General features: G+C 36.8%; 1 protein-coding gene across 2 annotated transcripts; it reads left to right on the top strand.

The window, feature by feature from the left end:
• The first annotated feature begins 839 nt into the window (after positions 1 to 839).
• On the top strand, positions 840 to 26,760 carry LOC143846275 (uncharacterized). Of its 2 annotated transcripts, XR_013234733.1 has the most exons (15): positions 840 to 1,175; positions 4,468 to 4,523; positions 4,695 to 4,869; positions 5,091 to 5,192; positions 5,489 to 5,560; positions 9,828 to 9,944; positions 10,123 to 10,200; positions 13,553 to 13,615; positions 13,714 to 13,810; positions 21,114 to 21,192; positions 21,278 to 21,489; positions 21,801 to 21,946; positions 23,870 to 23,992; positions 24,950 to 25,170; positions 26,379 to 26,760. XR_013234733.1 is itself a non-coding variant. In XM_077354711.1 (14 exons), exons 1-14 carry the CDS (start codon positions 1,089 to 1,091, stop codon positions 25,100 to 25,102), a joined length of 1,560 nt encoding a protein of 519 aa, XP_077210826.1. In that variant the 5' UTR covers positions 840 to 1,088; the 3' UTR covers positions 25,103 to 25,361. The 2 variants fall into 2 exon arrangements, 1 of the variants encoding a protein (XP_077210826.1); XM_077354711.1 differs by lacking the exon at positions 26,379 to 26,760 and having other exon boundaries at positions 24,950 to 25,361.
• The last annotated feature ends 501 nt before the right edge of the window (positions 26,761 to 27,261 follow it).

Here is a 27,261-nt window from a genome sequence, read left to right on the forward strand (position 1 = left end):
TACGCATACGCCCCTTATGTTGTGATTCGACGTCAAAAAGCGTTGAAGTTGCCCACTGCTCACATCAAATCCTGTTATAAGGGGGGTGCATGCGTAATGCAAGGGGAGTGAAAATATCATCTCCCCTAATGTAATAGTCATCTAAAAAAGACGATGATCCTCTAGGTGTATTGTTGATGGTGAATATGAGGTGTAGGGCAGGAATGTTTGATTATAGAGATACACCCAGTATCCTAGGGTAATCTTCATGCCCTTCAAACCTATCTATATCACCCCACTCTAATATGAGGTTCTTCACTATCAATTAAATTATAAATGCTCTCTAATAACATGGATCCAATTGAGATATCACAATGCATACATGTATAATATAGTACGGGGAAAGGTATTGTGAGAAGCAAATGTGAACCACGACTTGGCCCACCCATCCTTCATTCAGATAAACATAACATGAAAATAATTCTAAACATCCATCATTGCTCATTCTCTCAAAAACCCATTTGCAAGCAATCGAATGCCATTGGACATCCTAATTATAGTCAACTATCTCCATTATTAAGCCTACCTCAAACTCCCCCACGAAATAAAATAAAAATAACCACAAACCTTTCCCAAACAGATAAATATGAATATTTATGCGGTGAAAGGCCTTATAGTCCATTATTTTTCCAAAAAAGTACCGTACGGCCCACACTCTAGGATGATCTAAACCGTACAAAAAAACCCATCGTATGTACGGTTTGGATCATCTGGAGTGTTGGGCCGTACGGTATTTTTTTTGAAAAATAATGGACTACAAGGCCTTTCATCGTATAAAAACTCCGTAAATATAGGTTGTAATTACGACAACATTCAAGGAAGATTCGGTCTTTGTTTTAGCATTCGGATTAAAAAAAAAGGAAGAAGATCCAAGGCCTCCCCCAATCCCATCTCAGCTTTTCTTCCCCCCTTATAAATATAACGAATATCCTTCATCCGTTCTCTCTCTCTCCTCATTCCCTTTTTCACACCCTGTTTTTCTCCCGATAAGAGGGATTTGAAAGATACCGTACAAAGTAAAATTTAGGGTTTTGTTCTTCCTCGAAAGAATGCCTGCATTCGAAGCTCTCGACGCGTTTCTCATCTCTGCGAGCAGAGCTTGTTGCAGTCCTCTCGCCGTTTTCATCCAGATCCAGGTAGTTTTCATTTCCCTTTCGTTTTATCTTTTAAAAGGGTTTGCTTTCTTTTTCTCCTTCATTTTTTTTTATCACCAGATGGATGTTATTGTTATAGATCTCATTTCTCGTTTCTCTGATCTGAAAACAATGCATTGAGTAGATTTATTTATTTATTTTTGCAGTGTTTTGGAATCAAAGAAAGCTCCTTCTTTTATAAAGAAGGCTCTTTTCCCCCCTTTTCAGAATTTTATTAACTGCAAATTCTGTTTGTTTCAGATCTATATATTTTCTATCCTACTAGGCGGTGCTGTTGTCTTGTGCTACACAGTGAATAAGATCAGCTTGGGCTTTACCCTTGTCCCTCTTAATCCGTGGACCCTACGTCACAAATATATCCAATATTTTCAAAATATAGCGATTTATCACGATATTTTGATAAAGCGACAAAATCCCAAAATAGTCCCAAGATTTTTAAAAAATAGTGATACTTTCATTTTAATCATTTGCCACGATATTTTTACGATATTTTTATTATATATATATATATATATTAAAAAAATATGTTTCTCCTATATTTTTTAAATAAATTTATTTTTATTGTTTTTCCCTATATAAACCACAAAAAGATAAAAAAAATAAAAAAATTCCGAGATTTTCCCTTGCCAAGAAATTCCCAAGGATGATATTTGTGACTTAGCGTAGACCAATCCAGGCAAAAGGGAGTCTATTTAGAAGAGTAAATAAACAAAGAAGATGGTTACTTCGAGAGAACCTGATGACAGCTTAAATCATTGAATTTAAATAGATAAACTAATTAACTAAATACAAATCCTACCTAGAGCCATGCAGTAACCACATGACTAGCAACACTTATAGAATCTCTGTAACTCTCTCCGACTTACTCAAACTCAGCTAGTTAACTCGAACAGAAAACTCCCACTAATGCATTGATGCCCACAATTCAGGCACGCAGAAAACTGAATCTCATGATGTAAAAAAACAGAGTTGCATGTTGAGAATCATCCCTTCTTGACTGTTGCGTATGCGGCAACGGTCCATCTGAGTCCCACACTGAATGGGTATCCCAGCCATTATATCAAGGGGTGCGAAACTCAATGTTTAAACTCCTCTTTGTGAAGCCCTAAAAGTAGACCTTTGGATCAATGTGTCAATATCTCAACTGATGATGGTAGGACTATATGGATTGTCAACAATGGACTAGAATCAATAAACATGACAGTGTACCATGCCTATCCAAATTTATTTGGACGGGTACCATACGAGTAGCTGTTTTCGTTATCATTTAATTGGAACTGATGTTCATGACTCCTTCTTTGCCGAGACATATGACATATGGCTGCTGTGCCTTTATCCGAAACAATGGTGACTGATGTTTCACTTGCAGCTTACTTGAAGCAGATGAACTGGTAATCTTAAAAAAAAAAATGAAGCAGATGAACTGTGATGTTAATAGGATGATGGACAGACCTTGATTTGCTAGTGGTTTCCTAGCTGTGAGCTTTCCATTTTGAGATTCTGCAGAAGAAGAATCTGACAAGAATTTAGAGTTTCGGACTGAGAAAAAAGTATTTAAAAGTTGTAGAATCACAAGACATTCTTGTTTACCTTGGGAAATTTCATTGTAATCAAACGTATGTAGATTTTCAATTGGGAAAAATGATCTTATCATAATGACAATTGTATTCATGAATATGGGAACCTGGCCCATCCTAACATAGAAACAAAATGAATGTTCTTCTCCAGTTAGAATGGTGCATTGACCAGAGCGTATGAGTTTTTCAACGTTTTATTCGACCATTTGTGATGTTATTTGTTGCACCTGTGAGGCAATGTCATTAGTCCAGGAAGAGTCAGACTAAAAAATCAAACATCATTATCAAGAGTTACTGAATGCTGACTGGTAAGTAGGACTGGAGTGGCGATTCCTTTAGTAGACTAGAAACCCAGGCTGAACCATGTTTGGAGATAAGTAGGAGCCTATGTTACATGTATTCTTTTGAATGGGCGACGTGCCCATATCTGATTCCAATACTTTAGGATTCACTGCGACACTTCTAGATGTCTTTTTAATTTTTATCTATTTTTTTAAATATTACTACTACTAATTTACAAGTATCACATGTTTTGAGTTTTATCTATTCAAATAGTAAGTTTTTAATGGAAATAAAACATAATATTTACTAGGGGTGTTCAATCGGTTATAACCGAACCGAAATTTGATAACCGAAATAATTTCAGTTATCAAATTTTGGAAACCGAAACCGAACCGAATTTTAGGAAAACCGAACCGAATTAAAAATTCTGTTATTCGGTTATAGCCGAATAACCGAGAATAACCGAATAGTGATAAAAAAGACAAAAAAAATCTATTTGGACGGTTTGATCAGAGGGCTATGATCAATCTATCGAAATGGTTTTCTAGGCACAACCTATTGAAGTTGTGATCAATCAAATGGACGGTTTGGATCATCCTACGGAGTGCCCATACACCATTTTTTGAAAAAATAATGTTTATTTTTGGTTAATTTCGGTTATTCGGTTAACCGAATTTTTTTCCCGAGATAACCGAAACCAAACCGAATTAACCGAATTAAAAAAACTGAAACCGAACCGAACCGACCAAATCAATTCGGTTCGGTTCGGTTCGATTATTCGGTTAAAACCGAATAATGAACACCCCTAATATTTACCACACCTACCAAAATTCCCAATATAGTACTTGTTATAACCATATTATCATTTATTCCAGTGACATAATTAAAGTTAGATTTGATTAAAATATATTGGTGAATCCACAGATCCTTTTTTGAGGTCAGCTGAATCCGACACTCGGTACCTGTGTCAGATTCCTACACTCGTACCCATATAAATGCAACAACGGTAGGAACTAAATTCACTATTATCTTCACAAGAGCTTTACTCTATCCTGTCTAGTAGTACACTAGTACCCATGATTGGTTTTCTGCTTTATAAATAATAACACTCTTCTAATATACATATCTAACATATCCTTAGATGGGATTGTATTCTATGGGAAGTTTAATAAAGAACTCCCATGAGATGTTCACCAGGCTATTTTTCACTGCATTTTTCCGTTTTAGCTTTGTCCGTAAGCTCTTTCAATCCGATATTTCAGATCTTTCTTGTTTGGTTGTACAAAATTTTGCTCCTTATGCAGCTATTCTTTTAAACTGTGTGAGATTACGCATTTGGTAATTTTTTTAATTTTCATTTACAGGTGCAATCTATACATATTTCATATGGCTGAATCTTTTGCTTGTGTTTCTAGGGATGTTTTATCTGTTTACTTCTGGCTCTTGGATGGGTTTGCGCTGCTTATGTCAGGTATTCCACTTCGGATGTTTATGAATAAGTGATATTGCGAATAATAGTTTGCATATTTATAGCTGTCGCCTGATATTATGAATAATAGTTTGCATATTTCCAGTTGTCGCATTGTTTAAAAAGTAATAAATCACTATTAAGATGTCTGCTATAATTCCTATCGTCTTTCAGGAATAGAGAGATAAGACGGATGAAGAATAATATTGAAGGTGGTAATGCCTTCGCATTTCTCTGTCAAGATATCAATGATCTTGAGCACTCAGCTCAGATAAAGTTGCCAAGAGTATCAGTTGTTATGCCTTTGAAGGGGTTTGGAGAACATAATTTACGGAACTGGAGAAGTCAGGTCAGAATGCTTATCCAGCTAGAAGCCCTACTCTAGGTTTCTTCAGTACATAGTTTTCCTACAAGCTTATACTGAACTCCTAGATTGGTTTTCAAGATTTTATTGTGAATTGCGACTTGTGTACAACATACATACTGATTATAAATCTCATATTTTGTTTCATTATATATATTTTTTGGAATTAATTTTATTCATTCCAGTTCATCAATACTTGGATGCAGATCACTTCTCTCTATGGTGGGCCTTTGGAATTCCTTTTTGTAGTTGAAAGTACATATGATCCAGCTTACCATGCTGTATCTCTATTGATTTCTGACTTTGAGGCAAGTACTCTATCTACTCGTCCCCCAAAACATTAGCATTTTGGTACGTTTTATTTTTCCACATGGGGTTATCATATGTAAAAATGGAAAGTTGGTAGTTATCCTCTACCCTTTATTGTGCTTTATCGCCATGATTTCCAAATACAGGCAATGCGTATCATGTGTATTATTAAAACACTCATAGTTCATAAGATATGGCAAGATTTTTCCAATGTCAGATCAGTTTTTGGTTGGATCTGTTTGATCTTTACCTTATTCTCATTTCTTTACTCGATGTAGTTGTTGTTAATTTTCAGGATAATGTCGATGCAAAGATTATTGTTGCTGGGTTGTCAACAAGATGCAGTCAGAAAATTCACAATCAGTTAGTATGTAAACTTTAAAGTGTTCATTCCTTTTCTTCTTTTCTTCCTATGAATGTAAAAATAAGATAAGAAACAAATTTGCTGTGGTTGTGCTCTCATTTGTTATTTGTATATGGGCGTTATTCTTTTTTTGAATATCCAATACTTTTTTAAGGTTATCCTTGCCTCATTCAACTCTGTCAAATTGTCTCTCCCAAGCCTCTTGGTAAGTTCCAAGCAGTCAGTTTTTTAATGCTGGTTTTGGAGGGCTTTCTCTATATTGAGAACATTTGGTGTGTATTGGATTTTACCTCAATCGAATTTGTTGTTAAATATTGGAATGCATATATGGATTGATATAAGTTTCTTCTGGCATACACTTCATTGGAAGCATAAGGGATATAGCCATAGTTTCAACCCCCCCCCGCGTCATCATCGACTCGCCCAATTCACCTCCCTTATACCTAGACTGCGTTCTTTTCGGAGTCCGCTATTTGCCCTACAAAGTCAATCAAAACTCCCTTCGCTCTCCCAAGCTAATGAGCCTACGACCACACCAACTAAGTACTCAGCCTGAGTACTCGATCGCATCACGTCGAGTCAACTAAGATTTTCTTTGGCCGTGTTTTGGCCTGCATTCACATTTTGAAACACTGGATACAACTGTGATTATTTATGTTTGTTTTGTCCATTTGATATTACTTATTATCCCCACTTAACCTTAGCAAGTGGGGACATTTTGTGATTTGTTAATCAATAATAAGAGTTCAAACTTCAAAACATGGGATGATTGACTTTCTCAAATAGTGTTTTCTCTAATAACATGTTATTAGAGTAACACATTGAAGCCCTGGAACAACCAAACTATTGACTTCTAGTTTAGTCTTCTACTGCAAAAGGATCAATCAATTACAAATGGTAATTATTAAGGGCAAAAAACACATAGAAGAGGGACGGAAGTAATCTGGTTGACGTCAGCAACTGTACAAGTGGTGTAAAGAGCTGCATGATGACTAAGATTTGTGGACACGGATATGATGTGCCTGATATAGCAACCCTTAAAAATTCAGAATTGGGGTCACGCTCATACATAAGCATACATATAAAATTACTCATTACTAATCATAATTTGGGACAAGATAAATGTGGTATTCATTTAACAAACTAAGAAAAGTCTAAAACAAACATGAGATAATTAGATAACAATGCATTCATCAATTTAAGCTACACTTACAGACTTCTCCTTTTCTTTTCTTTGACACCAATGATAGCACGACTTCTCTTTTTATCTTCAGCCCTCAATCTATAGAGGGAAATAGAGACAAACAAACATACAATTACATGTAATATTAAAGTACAAATTTAGTTAGGGCTGGGTTGGGCATGGGTTTAACAACAAAATGCAAGTATAAATTAAAAGAAGAGTCAATAAAATTAATATTTAATTAGTAGGACTGACAATAAATATTTCACATTTGACATAGTACAAAAATGTGTCGAGGCTCCCACATTAAGATGAATCCAGAAGAGAATAGACTATTAATGATGTCTTGGCTTTTGAATTTGTTAGCCTCGTGGATCACAACTTACATTTTCTCTCTATAGCCAAGAAAGTGGAATATAATTAATGAGTTTTATTCTGATTGGAGTAATATTGCAAATGTACCATCTCCATCAATAGATTGTTTTCAAGATGACAGGCTTGTATAGGAATATTATAAAGATCTAAGAGGATTATTGGAAGAATGGTCATTTTATGAGGGCAAATGTTATTTTCCTTGTTAAAAGTAAGTTAGTTTAGGGTGATTTGCATTTATGTTTTGCTGTAATTCTATCACTTAACTTTATGCTTTTTTACATTAGTAGGATGAGGCCCGTTATTAATTGGCTCCTTAATGGCATTTTATGTAATAGTGAGCTTAACATCTATGTATACAAGTGGTTGTGGAGGTGGAATTAGAATCTCCACAATCTCCCATAACTTCTCTCTTTTCATCTCCTTCTCTCTTCTCCTTCCATCCTCTTCTTCCATACGGAGTGCTTGTGGATGCATTATTAAAATTTCAAGTCCTAAAGAAGCGGAACTGTAAATAGAAAGCAAAAAGAAAGAAGAATCTCTTAACCATTCAAAAAAAAAAGGAAAAAGAAAGAGAGAGAGAAAGAAGATTCTCTTAGTTATTGGTTGGTCCAAGTACAAAATTTGAGGCATTCATACTCGAATCTTTGAGAGTCAAGTTTTACCTCCGTTGAGTGGAGTTTATGCTCTTAGTTACGTGTTGAGTCATAGAGCTCCAATATCAAGGTTTTAAATTTCGGTTTCGGTTTCAATGAGCACGCAAATAGAAACATTTCGGTTTGGTGGAAATCTTGTAAAATCATGGAAACGTATAGAAACTTATGCAAATGATGAAAGTTTAAGATGGAACTTTGAGAAATGCTAGAATAAGCACAAATACATACTTAGAAACCCAACACATAAGCAAGAAAGCCATCCATAATGTCTTAATCACATCAAACACCTAGTGACATGTGTTGGTCTCATGCCGATCCGACATCCCATGCATAAGATACGGTTACTTTGCTATACAGTTCAATGATGTTGCCTACCAAATATCATTACCTATATTAATGAAATGAAAGGCAAATCATAATATCTTTCTAGTTTTTGTTGTTCCGATCATTTCGGTCAAATTTCGGGAATTTTAGTGAAAATTTTGAGAATTTCGACGGAAATAATGACATGGAAGGAATTCATATACATTTCGTAACGGAAACATTTTTTTGTCATTTCGGGGAAATTTCGAGGAAATTAAAAACCATGTATCTCTTATATACCTTTGTCTAGGACTGGGCCATAGTGGTGGCAGTAGAGGCAGGGGCATGGTAACTCTGATTCATGGGCAAAGTGTTATATTTGTAGTGATCATGGTGATGTAATAATAAGGAGTGGAAAACTATCAAGACCCCGAAAGTATAGATTATATTGGCTGAACAAACCATATCAGATAGAGGTGCATCGTTTGGAATGAAAAACCTCAAATCACAACTAAAATGCTATAGGCTTTCACTGATGACCAACATATTGGGTAAACTATTCTAGCTCAGGGTACTTTAGTTGTTACAGGTGTCTGCTAATAAAGACATGGTAATGGTACACATATCTCGTGACGACTGTAACTATGGCTCAAAGAATGAATCACATTCTACACGGCTGTCAATTATTGCAAGGTCTATCAAAAGCTGAGTATAGGGTGATGGCTTACAGTAATTGCGAGTTAATTGGCTGAAGAGAGTGCTTTGGAGAATCAGATTTATTGTGGAACTTCCTGTGAAGGTATTTTGCAATATTCAAGTTGCCATCCACATTGCATTGTGTGGAAAAAGAATCACAATGAAGTGCGCTGCCTTCTTTTTCTTTTTTAATCAAGAGAAGGTTGTCAATAAAGAGATATGGGGTTGGGCCTGTTGCTCAATGGTTGAGGCTCTGTGTTTCAACCTTGAGGTCGCAGGTTCGATCCCAGCTTACCTACCAAAAATAAAAAAATAAAAAATAAAGAGATATCAACCGTTATATGAGCATTGAGGTCCAACTTACAAATATATTTTCCAAGGTGCTTCCCAAAGGTCAATGTCACTTTATTGCTGGTCAGCTAGGCATGGCTGCCACTTTTTCCAAGGGAAGTTTGTCAATAAGGGATACGTGGAAAAAGAAACACAATAAAGTGTGCTGCCATTTTTTTCAAGAGAAGGTTGTCGATAAGGAGATATCAACCCTTATATGAGCATGAGGTCCAACTTGCAAATATATTTTCCAAGGAGCTTCCGAATGGTCAATGTCAGTCAATGTTTAAAAACACGGATGCGGCGCGGAATGCGGCCGAAGAAAAATCCTAGTTGAGTCGGCATGATGCAGTCGAGTACTTGGTTGACGCGGCTGAGTAATCGGTTGGTGTTGTCAAAATTCGGGAGAGTCAAAGGAGTTTTTATTGACTCTGTAGAGCAAAACGCGGAATGTGGCCAAGGTAAAAGGGAGTCCACTCGGGGGAGTCGACACGGATGCGGGGGGGTTTAAAAACTATGACGTCACTTTATTGTTGGTCTCTTGGGCATGACTGTCACTTTTTCCAAGGGAAGGATGTCAATAAGGCATACATTCTGTTCTATTTTGCCTTTTACTGCTTTATGGCTATCTCTGAAATATGATTCTGAACAGTGAAAAGATACTATATTATGCTATATTTCTTTTTTTTTAAGGAATACAACACTTTGTGTCCATGCTACATTTTTCCAGGTTGGCGTGGAGAAAATGCATAAAGACAGCAAGTATGTTTTGTTTCTGGATGATGATGCAAGGCTGCATCCTGGGTCCATTGGTGCCCTTACCGCAGAGATGCAGAAGAATCCTGAGGTGCGATATTAATTTCTTTGTTGATTTGAATAATGAATATTTATATGTCATTAATCCTCGCTTTCAGATATTTTGTTACCTTTAATTATTTTGTCCGGTGTTTGAAAATATGATGCAAATAATTGAAGTACAATAGTGCATGTTTCACTGGCTTATCCTTGTGGAGAATTTTGTGCAGATATTTATTCAAACTGGATACCCTCTGGATTTGCCTTCGGGAAGCTTAGGGAGTTACTGCATTTACGAATATCATATGGTATGATGCTGTGCTAAACTAGCCATTATTTTTTATGCTATTATTTGTAGATTTCTTTGTTGGCAATTAGAGGGGACTGCTAGTGTCACTTGCAAATGTGAAAAATGCGCCATAGCTGCGTCATCATTGGTGCAAGTGAGGGCTTCATACGCAGCAAGGGTCAATAAACCCAACTACGGGCGGTCCCACTTAGCCCCAAGCATGGCTTTAAATTTCGGCCATGTTGAAATCAACTTAATTTCGGATTTCGGTTCAAATTTCAGCCGAAATGTGGTCATTTTGGCCGAGATGATCGAAATTTGAAAATAAAAACAAAAATGGTTTCGGTCCCCAAGTAGTCGTGCATGTATTGCATGTTCTTTCATGCAGTCGGATGATGCTAGAATTCTGCCTCAATTATGTAATGTTTGTCTTTCGGCATGTTTTGTTGTTCCATTTCCCTTGGACCTGCCTGCACCTTGAAGTTTTTATCACGACATGCTAAGCTACATGCTCAACTTTGTCTAATTTTGAAAAGGTGGTGGAGAGAATAAACAAATATCTGTCTCTTCTAACTGCCATTTATCATCCCAAGACTTGTTACAATTGGATATGTACCGGAATAGAAAGAGGAAGGTTGGGTTGAGTCAAATTAGGCTGTAAAAGTGCTCCGTGAGTCAATAGTTTTCTTGTAATATCAACAAAAGATAACATTCTTGCTAAAAAATGCATATAGAAAAAGAAAAATATAAATATTCACATTCTATTATCATTAATCAATGTGCAATCTCACGTTTTATATTCTATCATATTATCAAGTATACCTTAAAAAGTTGAGGAATTTAACCAACCGCATATAAATGTGTCCATAGCTGGTTTTAGACCATGCAATGGAACTCGAGGGATTCTGTCATTAATTGTTCATTGTTTTGCATTATGTCTATCAAACCAAGGATCCCAAGCTCATCAGAGAGACACGAGTGTTTAAAATGATCTGTTCTAGAGTGGCCAAGTTTAATACTCGTGCATGTTCTACTTATGAATCCCAATTACATGACATTTTGTATATTTTGAATCCTTGACTTTCATGTGAACATATATTTGCACTTGGGAATGTTCATTAATAACTTATTGTAGGGTTTTTAGGCATATCAAGGCAGATCATGCAAAGTATGTATTGTTACCTTTTAAGGTTTCTTTTTTATGCCTTTTGGGATAATATGATAAGATTTGAAATTTTATGATTTATATTGAAACTTTAAAGTGATATTATTTTTACATTAGAGAAAATTTAATATTCTATTGAAGCAGCAAATCAGGTGTTCTTTGAGAATATGGATCTAGTGTTACAGCATGTTTCAGAAATTAGTAGATGTTGAGGCCTAGTTTCCATGTTATACTTGGCTGGGTTCGAGTTGATCTTTCTCAATGAAGAGAAGGCCAATACTTATGGTATAACATAACGAATTATGTTTGAAACAAGACAGCAAAAATCTACGCAAACTAAGTTGATCAAATTGATCATTTGTCATTTGGTGGGTAAGCTCAGTTGGAATATGTGACGTCATGGCTGAGGCACAAATGTGACCGGTAGCCCCAGGTGCAAGCATTAGACGTAGGTCTATCTTCCAACTTTATAGGGCTTACACACTCTTCTAGAACGATTTATGGTAAATTGATGGCATCGTACACTAGAACACTGAACTTTTATGATATAAATATATGAAGTTATAAATATTATGTGATATAATGTGGCTATTGATATCCGCACGACCATGCTTTGATAATGGGGTGAACCACCTAGTTTTATACTTTTTTAATCAGCTGTCAAAAGCTATTACAATTCCCAAAAAGGTCTCAGAAGCCAATTAAATAAGTGATTCTCCCTACAATAAAAACACAGTCATGTAGATATCAATCCCTATAATGTTAAGAAATTTCTAGAATATATTTGATAAATGGAAGAGTCTTTACACTTTCACACCATGCAAATTTTGCAGGATCTTTTCTCACACGGTAATCATCACGCCATGACAGCCATAAATTTTGCTATGGCAACATGTTGATTACATGGTGTTAAAGCACCCTGAGAAATTGCAGGGTGCGAATGTGGCTAGATTCTTGAGAACTTAATAATTATTCTATAATTTTTTTTTGAATGATAATAATTATTCTATAATTTAGTAGAACTAAAGATGACTATAACTTGCTCAACCAATTGCAACTAGGAACATACTGAAAAGACAGGTGGCTGTTAGGCTTATTCCTAACAAACACTCCTTGCCCCCCGCTTGTGCCATGGCTATGTGATTGGATCCGTTGGTCCGACCAGGGACCGCAAATCTGGGTAAATGCCTTTGAGAACATCTTGATTGGATAATTTTATGTCCTGATCCATCAAGCCTCTTTTAAGGTAATGCCAATAACAGATAACCATTAATTTTTTGTAGTTCTTTATCTCACTCATAAGATATCCGTCTGGCATGGGACCAAGACCATGTGGGTTTCCTCAGGATGTTCTACAAATTCAACAGTTTTGATCATACATACATATCCTCGTGTGGGAGCCTAGGATTGATCGTCATCATTGATCCTGATGGTACTACCTGTCCAGTTACTCTTGTGCAACTATCATATATTTGTGTGTATTGCGTACCATTTTTATTTATTTATTCGAAATGAATAAACTAAAGAAAGAATCATTCAAGGTGAAGAACCAACTTCGAATCCAATCCAAACTGTGTCTTGAGCTAACTTCTCTTTCGTAGAATTTCCTTACAAATCTTCAGTAATGGTGAAGGCACCCTTTGCCACCAAGTTTATTGAACAATTACCATTATGATGGACATGTGATGGGGACCATCAATCGAAGAATAAATGGAGAGACCCATCCATATAACAGAAGTCGTTTATTGCTTTCTTTTAGTGCTCAATTTAGGGTTTTTAGTTTTAATGTAATGAGATGGGTTTAGTCACTATTCATGTGTCAGACATGTTAGTGTTTTACTATTAATTTTAGTTTTTGTGAGATTTAGATGATTTTTTTTTGAAATGGTAGAGTGAGATTTAAGTGGTTGAGGTGATTGAGATCCAGTTTATAACTTTGGTTGTATTTGTCTTTATCTAATATTTGGCCATTCAATTTGTTCTTTTTTATTTTTTATTTTTATTTTATTTTCTCATTCATTGTGTGACTGTATATGCATCCAAACTTACCCGTGGAGTGTGATGGACTGATTAATCTATATCATATTCTAGAAAAATTACAATTCCTTGAGAGACGTTTTCTCTAAATGTTGGTATACTTTTAAGAATTTATTTCTATTGTCCTTAGTGAGCGGTATGCATTTACTAGTGAATGATATCTTTGCAGCCTTGTTCGATGGGATTTGCTACTGGTGGAAGAACATTCTTCTTGTGGGGAGGGTGCATGATGGTAAACTTATCCACTCTCATTTCTGTGTTAAGAGTCTCAAGGGGTTGATGTCAAACATCGTAAGATATTTTTCTTATTGTGTTTGTTTTATTTCTTAGATGCATGCTGATGATTTTAGAAATGACCTATATGGTATGGTCAGTGGACTTCGAGATGGTGGATACTCCGATGATATGACTCTTGCCGCGATAGCTGGTAATATTTCATTCAAAGTATACATTTGCAAGTTGGATTCATGGTATTCGAGTTAATTTTTTCTCAATTATTTTTTTTTGAAAATAGATCCATATGTCTACTCTTACGTAAACTTTTAAGTAGCAAAAACTGTCTTGTTAATTTTTGGTTGTATTTGGTTATATGAAAACAATGAGTGTGTGGGGGAACTCATTGTGTTATGGGATGGGGATATGTTAAAATATCGAGATAAAATGGATCTGCATTTGCTATCTATCAAATTTTGTTCGGCACTTGGCATCTTTCAATGGAATTTTGTGCATATGGTCATTCTCCTCCTAAAAGGAGTATGTCTGTGTGAGAAGAAAGAGACTCGCTAGAATAGGCAATAAATCTGGTACGTGAAATTATGGCAACCAAATCCGTCAATTCAATTTTAAAATTAAAACCTCAAATCAACCGGCAACCAAATCTATAGAGCCAAAATTGTGCCTAATATCTCTCCAGGCACCAATTATCTATTTTCAATATACATCCTCTCACCTGCACTTTCTATTCTCTCGTCTTTTTTCTCCCTCTCTCTCTCTCCCTCCCACCCTCCCTCCCTCGCCCTCCATGAATAAATCCAAAGCAGAATTGTTGAGATTTGCATCACTTTCAGAGCTTTATAAAGTCCAGATCAAAAGCCACCAATTAACCAGGTAAACAATAAGAAAGCTGGACATGGAAGGGCCACTACTTCTCCAAGATGCTATGTGGAGGGAATTGGAGGTTATGTATCATTTGGGAGGTCTGTTGTGGGTGTTTGGTCGTGGTGGTGATTTTAACACAATACACTATGTGCATGAAACAAAGGGAAGCAGTATAGCGATGACTTGTATGGACATGTTTAATAATTTTATCAAAAGGAATGAGCTAGATCTATGCAGTTCAATTGTCACGAGGTGCTTCTTATGGTTCGACTGGACAGATTCGTGAATTGTGATTTCTCATGTTTGAGAGGAGCACTTTCATATAATTTGTCAAAGGGCGCTCTCTAAGGCTGTTTCCATCACTCCTTTTATGTTGGAGTAAAGGGGTTTGTTGAGGGGACCCACAGCCTTTAAATTTGAGAATGTGTGCTGGATGGAGATGAAGAGTGTTAGGTAGGTGGCAGAGTGGTGGAACAATAGTGAGGTGGAGAGTGAGAAGGTTTCAAATTCACGTCAAAATTTCCTGAGGTAAAAGCGCATAAAAGTGTGGAAGGATGAGTCCTTATGTAGACAGTGGCCTTAATTGGGAGGTGGGCGTGGGGTGGGGTGGGGTTAGAAGCAATAGATAAGGGGTAGAACGTGGGCAGGATTGAGGAAACAAAGAAACCAGTAAGATCTGTTCTTTCATAAGCATTTCCATCTCATTCCCTCCCCACGAACTAGTAAGATATAATATTGAGTACTAGCTACTAGGAAGGTGTACAAGGACATCTCATGATAGGAAGAAATTAGTGGACATCAGATATCTAAAGCTTTGTGATTAAAAAACATGATAATGGTATGACCTTGTAGGAATGGGAACTCGTGAAATCTCTCATTCATGAAATTGTCACCAATGCTATTGCCAGTAATTTCTCTGTTGTCAGCAAGATCTGTTCCATCATAAGCATTTCCATCTCATTCCGTCCCACGAACTAGTAAGATATAATATTGAGTACTAGCTACCAGGAAGGAGTACAAGGACATCTCATGATGGAAGAAATTAGTCGACATAATATATCTAAAGCTTTGTGGTTAAAATCATGAAAAAGGTATGAACATCGTGAGGCAATGCCAACTTGGCAGCCATGTCACGCCTTGGCAGCTTGGGTGGAGTACCCACAGTTTTTTTTGTAATAAATGCTTGGAAGACTTTTTCTTCAACTACCTCATTTAATTAATCATAGTAAGTTGCATTTCATTAAGAGGTCTAGTAAGCTTCATTAACTAGTGTCTAGTAAGTCTTATTTCATTAACTAAGTCTTGTAAGTTGTATCTAATAAGTTGTGTTTCTTTAAGTCTAGTAAGTTGTGTTGAAAATTGTAGTAGTTTATGTTGTGAGGAGGGTCCTATGTAAGAATTCTATAACATGAGTTGTATGAGACAGAGCCAGGGATTTTGCAATTTTGCCCGTTTCAAAGAAAAAAAGAAAAAGAGAGAGAGAAAGAGAGAGAGTAGGGGACTTTGGACAAACTTATATTATTGATAGTATCATAGTTTTAAAACTCCCCTGCGCCATTGTGGGCTGCACTACCCGACTCGACTATCTTTAACCTTGGCCGCATTCCTCTTTTTGTTGTTGTGTTCCGCATTTTGTTCGACAAAGCCATTAAAACTCCTTTGACTCTGTTGAGTATGACCGCATCAACCGAGTACTCAGCCACATCAACCGAGTACTCGACCGCGTCGACTAGGATTTTCTTCAGCCACGTTTTGACCCGCATCCGCGTTTTGAAACATTGGATAATATATCAATTTGATTGAGCATTACTCCTGTTTCCTTCTTCTCTTGGTTTTGTTCTTACATTGTACTTTCTTCTTCTTCCCTCTTAATCACCGGCATCATTTGGTATCAGAGCCAACATTACTCTCTCAGGCTAGCTTCAATTTGTTTTTTTTCATGGTGGCACGAAGAGTTAGAGGAAGACATGGTAACCAAATGATGGAAGATTTGAGAGATGAAAGAGATGATGGACATAAGCACTTCAAAGACAAGTTAACAACTTACAATATGTCTTGAAGCCAAGAAGCTAGCAGTGAGCATGGTGGATCAAGCCATGAAAATTCTAGTGACAAGTTCGATGTGAACCCCTTCACCAATAATCATGGGGAGGCTAGGTTGGGAAGGTTTATCGTGATTTTGACACTGTTAAGATTGACTTGCCCTAGTTCTATGGCTGTCTACAACCTAAGGAGTTTCTCGAATGGCTTAGTGCTATTAAGGAGTTCTTTGATTACAAGGAGACACCCGAAAGCCTACGTGTCAAGCTTGTGACTACAAGGCTATGTGTCTACGATTTGACATGGAGGGACAGAGTTCAAGAGATGAGGATCCACAAAAGAAAGCATAAGTTTTCTGCTTGGGAGAAAATGAAGTCTAGGCTTAAGTAGAAATTTTTTCCATTGGGATTTTCTCAAACTAAATTTTCGCAATTCAATAACCTACGCCGTGAATCCAAGAATGTGTTGTGCTACACCGAAGAGTTTTACAAACTCATGGCTCATAATGATATTCAAGAAAGTGAAGATCAATTTGTGACAATGTATGGTGGTGGTTTGAAGTTTCCTATTCGTGATGAGGTTGAGATGCACTGATCATTGAGTGTCAATGATGCTTATCAACTAGCCTTGAAGGTGGAGGCTAAGGTTACTCATCGCGGTGCCTAGAAATTAGTGGGTATTCGTGGTCTCTATCCTTCTCCCAAAGGTGAATCTTCACATGGTGGAGGTTCAAATTCAAAATCCAAAAATTTCAACAGAAGTTCTACAAAATCAACCCGTACACATCAAGTTGGAAATCAGTCCAATCACTCCAATCTAAACGCTTATTTCAAGAGTGGTACAGTTGGTCATTGTTACAAAGATTGTCTCAAGAGGCAAGTGGTGGCCTTATGTGATGGAGAAAATGAGGAGTATCTTGTTGATGATTCAAATGAGGCCATATATGATGAGGAAGGTGACATACAACATGAGAAGATCGAACCTGAGGAAGGTGAAGCTTGGTTATTCAAAGAGTATTTGTTACACCAAAGGTTGGTTCCGATGATGGTTGGCTTCGTTCAAACATTTTCAAGACTTGATGCAAATCTCATGACAAGGTTTGCACCATTATGATTGATGGTGTGAATTGTGAAAATATTGTGTCTCATGAATTGGTGAACAAGCTTAGGCTCCAAACCGAACCCTACCCAAAGCCCTATAAGCTTGAATGGTTTAAAGGGTAATGAGGTAAAAGTTACTAAGCGATGTCTAGTTTCATTTTCTATGGGTAAGAATCTGTGATCGAGTTTGGTGTGATGTAGTTCCTATGGATGTGTGCCACATACTACTAGGAAGGCCATGGCAATATGATAGACATGTTAGTGATGCCACCTTTGATGGCCGTAAAAATACGTATACCTTTAGGATGGGATAGTTAAAAATTGTTCTTTTATCTAGTAAAGAGGAAATTGCACCCAAATCTCTACAAGAGGAGGGTAGTAATTTTCTTAGTCAACGTTTTCAAAAGAAGGTGAAAGTAGTGGTATTGTGTACATGCTAGTTGCTAAAAAATTAGAAAAGTCTTTCGATGTGCCTAGTGAGTTGGAACCTCTCTTGAAGGAATTCAAGGATGTCACCACGAATGGAATGCTATTCCTAGATTTTAGATCTAACCATGTAATTTTTGTTGAATTCTCTCATATTCATAAATAGAATTCATGGTAGTTAAAATGCTTGTTGCAAATTGGTGTTGCTACCTACTACTTCCATGGTGAATGCAACTGTAGATATTGAAATTCTGGTTTGGATGCTGTTGAGATTTCATATGTATTTGGAGGCCTGAAAACTGCCCAGATCTCAGAAAATTTTGGGTGTCTGAACTGTTTTGTTTGAAACAGTGGCAATCTTGGTTCTCCTTGATGAGAAATAGCTTGGTTTTTCCTAGGAGATTACTGTAATTTCCAGCTCTTGCAGAATCCCTATAATCCGATACAGTTCTGGATCAGACTGTGCCAAACCCCTTGAGAAAGCATAGATCTAGAACTTCATGAATTCAATCACACTCCAATCATAAGAAGCACCTTGCTGATTCGGTTTCTATTATATGAAGTGAAAAGACATGAGGCGAATCTGTCCTGGCGTAATTCAATGAGGGACTGGGTTTTGTTTAGCTGAATTCGAGTGCTGGAATTAGACCACCACCAAAACAGTTCCAGGCCAGTTGCAAGTTGAATTTCCATTGTGGAAGTTTTGCATCGGTTTGAATCAAATTCCAGTTATGGGCACAATTAATGTTTGTTGAAATGTGGGTGCGAGCAACCCGGGACCACTAGTAACTATCCCTCTGTGTATAAGTTTGGAGGAACCCATGAATAGAATCTCATGTTGTCACCATCCACATCTTAACCGATGATTCTGAACTGATCCATCCTATCCATTGCTATACAATTAGGGCAGAATTAGCTGAACTGACGTAGGCTGGATTTAGAAAGCCAACAAAGGATTGCCAGTTTTGGGGCAGGTTCCTATGGTAATCCAATCTAAATCCTATTGCTAGTTGAATTTACCTTTGTTGACATTATCCTACCTGAATTCAGCCCCTAAGTCTGCATTAACATGCTTTGAAGTTTGGCTTGTTTACTTAAATAGAGCTGAAGCCAATTATCTTTGATTCTACTAGCCATCTGCGTGCATCATCAAGAATGTAGGTCGAAAAGAGTTTTCTACTTGTAAAAGACAAGATGTCCAGTGTTGTGCTTGCTTTGCCGGACTTTGAGAAGATGTTCGAGGTGGATTGTGATGCCTCTCATGTGGCATTGGCAGAGTTCTTAGACAAGGTCATCCCATTGCTTTCTTTGGTGAGAAACTCAATGAAGCATAGAAGAAGTACTCTACCTATGATGTGAAGTTTTATTCCCTTGTTCAAGCACTTTGGCATTGCCGGTCGTTTCTTATTTAAAGGGAGTTTATTCTAAATTTCGATCATGAAGCTCTCAAGCATATCGACACTCAAGGAAGCCTAAACTGAAGACATGCAAAGTGGGTTGCTTTCTTACAAGAGTATACTTTTGTATTAAAGAATGCAACCAAGTAGCGGATGCTCTTAGAAGAAGAGTAGCTCTTCTTAATGCCATGAGTGTGCAACTTGAAGGGTTTGATCCCATTAGAGACATATATGCCAATGATGAAGACTTTGTTGAAATTTGGAAGCTTTGCAAAGAAGAACAACATGGAGATTATCTTCTCCAAGATGATTTTCTCTGTAAAGGATTCGCCTATGCATTCCAAAATGCTCCCTTAGAGAGTATGTTATTAAGAGCTACATTTAGGATGGTTTAAGAGGACATTTTGGAAGAGTCAAAACTGTTTTGTTAGTGAAAGAAATAATTTTGGCCTACTGTTTATCGAGATGTGACCCTTTATATGGAGATGTGCCGAATATGCCAAATATGCAAGGGACATACTCAAAACACTGGTTCCTACAGTACACTATTATCATTTTTAGATTGTTTGTGGAAAGAATTGGTACTAGCTTGCTCTATAGTAGTACCTATCACCCTCAAACCGATAGACAAACTTAGGCGGTGAATCAAACTTCGGGAAATTTGCTTAGGAGTCTAGCGGCAAGGAGGCCCAATGGGATACTTGCTTCCTCAAGCGGAGTTCTCTTATAATTATGTGGTGAATCGTTCCACCTTAAAGAGCCCATTTGAGGTGATATATAGAAAATCTCCAAAACACTATCTTGATCTTGCACCCATTCCTAACCCATCATTGTCTAACAAGAAGGCTGAAGATTTTGCAAACACCATGACAAGAATTCATGAAGTGGCGAAGAATCTTGAAGAAAGTACGGAGAAGTACAAGAAAACGATCAATACTTAGCATATTATATATTGGGTAATTCCGTTAAGTACTCGGTGACACAATAGTTGATTTGCCGGAGTTAAATTCTTAGTCGATAAACAACTTGAGCATTTCTATCCTTTCCGTACGTCTTGTCATCTGACCATTCTATTATATGTTGGGTAATTCTGTTATGAGAACATGGTTAAGCAATTGTGTTGATTGAAGTATCAAATATGACAAATAGCATCCAATTCATTCATCCAATTATTTTTTTACCTTTTAAACAAGTCATTTCTTGGTTGTTGATCGTGAAACTGGGTCCTTGGAGATTAGCATATTACATCCTTTCAGATAAAGTCTTCAGAAGAGATTTAGATCCAACTTTCAAGCTTATTCTTGGAAGTGCTCATGATATGGTGGATGCTTGGCAAAGGAGTGGATAAAGATTCTTTATGTATTGGAGAGTCATTACTGCTTTAATTCTGAATTTTTGTTCTCTTTTGCACGGCTATCTCATCGTCTTGTGTGTCACCTCCTCTCTTTCTTAATCTTAATCTCCATTTGCTTTCTCTCTCTCTCAACAAAAAGAAAAAAGAAAAAGAAAAGAGAAAAAGGAAAGCACTAATTTAACATTTCTTCGTACTCTTATTTTGATGAGCCATTTCCAAAGCACAATGCTTTCATCAATTACCTATAAGCTAGTCAATGAAATTAGGAATTCAGCATTACTGATTGCTGAACTTGAATAAACTATCACTTTGCAGGTGCACATAAGAGGCTCATTAGTTCACCTCCAGTTGCTGTCTTTCCCCACCCCCTTGCAAGTGATCTCACTTTCCCAAGGTGTGTAGTGTTCAAATTCTACTTTCTCCACTCATATTCAAATTTCATCTGCTCATCTTTGTATTATTTTTTTGTTCTTATGCAGGTACTGGAATTATTTGAGGAAGCAAACATTTGTTCTAGAATCATATGTGTCAAAAGTTAACTGGATGATGAACCGTGCATTATTTTCTTCACATTGCTACCTATCTTGGGGATTTGTTGCACCCTATTTTATGGCAATGATTCATATTGTCACAGCAGTCAGAGCACAATTTAGTGATTATCCATTGAAGGAAGCAACCTTTACCTCTCGCGGTGAGCACACAACTTTTCGTTTTTAGGTAGGTTTGATTCAGTTGAGAATGGTAGGACTGGACAGCGATGTGTCTGTTTTCCTTGATTTTTGCCATAAAATGGTTTATGTAAGGATCCTTAAACTTTATAGACATCATTTAAAAAAAATGCAAAAATGCAAAAAAAAAAGAAAACTCTACTTCAGGAAGCAAGAACACATCAGTAAAATGACAGTATCAAAATCAATCATAAGCTTACTCATGTATTATATTTTTTTTGTCTTCTAATAATTCTGATTAGTCCTTACAGTGTTTTGAACTTCTTTTCTTCAGGTTTGTCTCTGGTTGGCTACCTAGCGACTTGTACTGTTATAGAACTCCTTGCGATGTGGAATTTGACTAAGGTGGAGATTCAACTGTGCAACATGTTATCTCCAGAAGAGCCTCCAGTCTTGCTTGGCTCATATAACTGGGGCCTTGTAAGTATCAAACAATTTTATTTATACCTGAAAAGCCCAAATGTGAGCTTGAAATGCTGCATTTCAAATAATTTCATTAATTATTTCAGTTATTTAAACAAGAACATGGCATGCGCAATCTTAAAAAAGAAAAAGAGAACATGTGCTGCCCACGGACATTATTCATTCGAAAAATATGTTTTTATGTCCAAACTTTTATGAGCTAAGAATAGAGCCTGAGTTTATAAATGTAGGGTATTTAATAGCTATGAAGAAATTAGCATGTTTACCGTATTTAATTGCTATAAAATTTACATGCGTATGATGTTTAATTGGTATAAAGAAACTTACCTTTGTAAAGTATTTAATAGTCGGAAGAGACTTCGCACTATTATGGTTTTAAATAACCACTGGGTGGGCCAAGTTTTCCCGTTAAATACACTAAAAATACTTCTTTTGTGACATGCTTTTGTGTGACCCAATATTCAACCTTGGGTCCCACTTAACAAACGTACATGGTTTCTTGTCCCATGCCACATGGATGTGCCCCACTTGAATCCCCGATACTTATAATGTTCTACGGTTTAGTTTTTCTTAGTGGGCCCATAAAAACATCCTTATTGATCAAGGTTCTAGGATCATTATATCATTGCGGGACTTGTTACAATGGCTGAACTCGTGATTGCCCCGCTGTATCAACTAATACAGGCATGCTGGGGGGCCTAGATCCACCTTTCTTTTTTAATTTGCATGTAATTGAATATCTTTATTGCATACTTAATATATATTAGATTCCCTTCTTTTAATTGTTTGTTATATAAAATATTTAATGTGTGTGTGTGTGTGTGTGTGTGTTAAATAACCTAGTGGCTACGTTATACGGATTCTTTTGAATCAGTGAAGTATAGACTCATGTCGGATTCCAATGCTTTGGGATTCACTGCAATACTTCTAGATCTCTTTAATTTTTTTAATTCCTAAATACTACAACAAATTTATTATTATCACGTGTTTTGAATTTTATCCATCATAATAAGTTTTTTATGTGGAAATGAAACGTTTTATTTACCTAACCTACCAAAATTTCCAACAAACAACCATATTATCATGCAAAAGATTAAAATTAGGCAAATCCACAAATCCTCTTTTGAGGTTAACCACATCTGACACTCAATAACCGTGTCAGATTCGGACACTCGTATCCGTACTCATGCAACAGAGGTAGGGGTGCAACTCGGGTCGGGTTGGGTCTGGTTGAGAGCAACCCTAACCCAACCCGAGATAGAATTCCCTCAACCCTAACCTGACCCAACCCGAGCCTCGGGTAACCCAACCCGCCTCCAAATTGGGTCGGGTTGGGATCGGGTTCATCTACGACCAAATAGAAAAACACAAGAAAAATATAATCCTGAGCAAATAATGATAAAATTAGAGGATGGAGGTTGGGTTCGGGTCGGGTTGCCAAGGCCTCAACCCTAACCCAACCCAACCCAAGAAAATGCCAACCCAACCCGAGCCGAAATCGGGTTGAACCCGTTGAGTTCAGGTTGAGCCCGACCCAAGTTGCACTCCTAAACAGAGCCTAGTGTCCTGCAAATGACAACGCTGGTTTTCCCATTTATTTGGTTTCCGTTGGTATTGCAGATTCTGGGGCCTCTTATTGCAACCCCAGTTTTTTTAGTTATATATAGTGATAAGTAATGCCGACCCCAACTAGTTTGGGACGAAGGCTTAGTTGAGTAGTAGATATCGTGATAAGTAATCTTTTGATGATTAGTGTTTTTTCGACGAGGAATCGAGGATGGTTGTCATTTTGTACTATAAGATTATGTTTCTGTAGATTGCATTTTATTAGATCTCTATTTATTTTTATTGGATTTAACAACAATAGCATTTTGGTGCTGACCTGTAATATAACTCTTTAACTGATATTTGGTTGAGCAGATCTTTGTTGCCATGCTGGTAGACAATTTTTTATATCCAATCTCTGCGTTGCGTTCACATTTCACTCAGTCTATCAACTGGTCGGGTATTCGATATCACTTGAAAAATGGGAAGATAAGCAAGGTATGTTGATTAAAGCAATATTTTCATTATGCTTTTATCTAAATGCCATTTTCATAACATATCTATTTGCTGGAAGGCCCCATTGTCTGGGTTAGTCATCAACCTAAATAGGACCGACTTAGAAATCTCAGTTGATTCCCTGTTTCTTTACCTTCAAAGCCTGCTGATTTCCTTTTCTTGCGCCCTATTCATGCAAATTGAAATTCGCCTCATATTCATACTTCATAGAATGGTACATAAGCGCTTGAGAAGACTCTTTGCAGACTACGCAGTGCAACAACTGAACATCAAAGTTTGGTGTATAAACAAATCTCTACTGTCCAGTCACACATGCCCATTATTCTGGACCGCCTATTTGGTGGGCCACCCTTTGCCTTCTCATATTCCTCCCGATCATCCAAAGTGTAGCCTGATTTTTCTGTAGACAGAACAGTGTTTAAAAACTTCACAGACAAGAACTTGGCACACCGACAAGAACTTGGCCTATTCCTATCTTTCCACTCCTCTCTAGACTAGACTTTTGGTCTTTTCAAACAACTAACTTCAATTCAAATATCGGTTTGATTCACACTCCATGTTCCGAGAAATATTTACCATCCGGAAAGAGGAATAAATGGAGTCTTCTTCTAAATAAATGCGTTGAAAGGTAAAATGGAGTCTACTCGGCAGGTCAGTGATTGACCTAGTCAATTTTTCATTAAGTCGCCGTGTGAAAGGAGCTTCTATTGACTTTGTAGGGCAAAATTTTGACTTGGCCAAGAACTCTGCCTAGGTAAAACCTACTCGACTTGGGGATTCTTTAAACAGTGGGAAAAACTATAACCAAATCACATATGAAAGGAGATTGTTTCCTTATCTCATTTTCTGAAACCTATTTCAAAATTATCATCAGTTTTTCATGATGTCAAAGAGAGCGAGACTCTTTAAGAACTTCCTTCTGTATTGACATTATTGCAGATTGAAAGATTTAAGGATTACGGTTCAAATTATTCGGATTTAGGAGGAAAGCATCTATATGGAAGAAGGGGGTCTCCTCCCAAAGTTTCCTTTCTTGGTTCGTTGGCAAGAAGTTTGGCACAATGGCACCAGCCCAAGAAATTCGATAGCTAGTAACCTTGATCGAGGATTTGTGGACAATTTTGCCCTCTCCAGTTCCCCACCGTTTTCGAAATTTCCAGGTTTTTCCTTTTCTTTGATTATTTTCTTTTGTAGTTTTTATTTTTTAAATTATTGTTCCCATTCAATCAATTGATTCATCTGTTTTCTGTTCTTTCTATGGATCGATGTTGTAGTAATATTGTTATGTAACATCATTATTATATATGTCAACATTTCTATTTCAGACAAGAAAATCTGCTATTTCTTCCTTTTTCTTTTTCCTTTTTCTTTTCAGTATACCAGAAAGTAGGAAATCATCCCACAGGGATACGTGTATGTACACACAAATTGCAATATGAATATGTGCATACGGCCACTAATCTTGCTAATGCCCTGAATTGAGTCCCAACGAATCCAAAGGGAAAACAAATGTGTTCATGCTTTAATGGAGTTGATTGATTGTTCAGAGAACAATTACATTTCCATCGGTGCTAAGCTTCCTCACCAGAAATGAGTACAAAATGCTAACTCTTCCCTCATAACTACACAGGTGTACATCCATCGTTTTGATTAGGATACAACAAAGATACCAAGGGAAGAAGGTAAAATGGATCTCTTCAAGCAAAATAGTGATGGGAAGTCACAGTTGAACTTTGATTTTGAACCATGATCTTACAACTAATGTACTTTTAATAATGAAAACAATAGGGACCCCTTAGCTCAAAATGGGGGGAGGTAAATTTAAGAAGAAAAGAAGATATAGATTGTTAGGGACCCACAGAAATTTCATGCCTAAAATATCAAAACAAAGGTTCTATTTACCCTTCCAAATCCCTTCTACTTTTTCACTTGAATCCATTGCTATAACAACTTTAATGTATTGATTGTTAGGGACCCACATAAATTTCATGCCTAAGATATCAAATAGAAGACACTATTTAATTTACTCATTCTCTTTTGGAGTTTTCTTCCCAAATTCCTTGTTTTTTACTTGAAAGATCTTGCACGTTCTCTTTAGGTTTATTCATGCTTTTATCTATGAAGATCTTGCACGTTTTCTTTAGGTTTATTAGTTTACTATCTAATTATTTAATTTTGGTAAGGTAAGTTACCTGGTCCTAGTTAGAGTTTGAATAGAGATTCTTGCTCGAGTAGAAGAGAAGAGTTTTATGTTCATAACTATCAGTCATGTGGTGTAAGGATAATCTTTCATGGAATAACAGTACAAATTTCAGGTTTTTTTAAAATCTTTTTCCTTGTCGACTCAAGGACTGTTCTTCCTCAACAGGTTGAAGATCGTGATTAGGGGTGCAACTTGGGTCTGGTTGGGTTGAGCTTTTGCTAAAACAATTGAAGTGGAATCGATCCAAACCTGACCCAAATTAACGGTAAAAGCTCAATACGAATTTCAAAAAACTTGTCCGATGAGTGAGTTGAGTTTCTTAATTAGGCCAACCCATACCTCAGCCAAGATTATTAAGCTGTATATAGACATTTCACTGTGTTAGATGAAAATAAAAAACATAGAAACATGAAACGTGTTTACATTCCTTTGTTTCATTGCTCTAAGAAAACTGAAATGTATTAATTTTTAGCTAGCTTTCCTTGTTGTACGTTATTTGGCTTTATTAAGAACAAACCAGCTTAGAAACCACTTGTTTGGTGGGACTCATCTGTGTCAAATCATCATTATAGGTGATAATTGAGGAGTGCGACTTTCTCTTCAAAACCAGCTAATATAGATTCCTAATCAATCAATGAGCTCTAATCCATCACTTGAGCCAAATGGGTCCTCCAGAATAGACAAAACCACATAACCTTTTCTTTCTAGATTTAGGAAGTTTTGACATTTTTTATGGACACCATGAAAAAATATTGACCAATACAAAATTTTAAGTTAAAATATTAAAAATGCACTACTTGAACAATATTTTTCAAAATCCTCCTTATTTAGTATCTACGAAAATTTACTAACCATGTTTCTTTCCAAGAAAATTTATTAGAAAACCTTTTTTCTCTAGAAATTCGGTTGAGCACTGATTTAATATGGGCTGAGGGCCACCATTTTACACCTCAGATTTTGACGGGTGGGCCCACCATTTTTCACCCATGCATAGCATGGGCCGGAAAGTTTTTTGGGCACATCCGATCTATTATGCCAGGGCCTATCA

The sequence above is a fragment of the Tasmannia lanceolata genome, unplaced genomic scaffold (assembly GCF_043159265.1).
Source record: "Tasmannia lanceolata isolate RefF3 unplaced genomic scaffold, GAP_Taslan_0.1 ptg000015l, whole genome shotgun sequence".
NCBI classification, from domain to species: domain Eukaryota; kingdom Viridiplantae; phylum Streptophyta; class Magnoliopsida; order Canellales; family Winteraceae; genus Tasmannia; species Tasmannia lanceolata.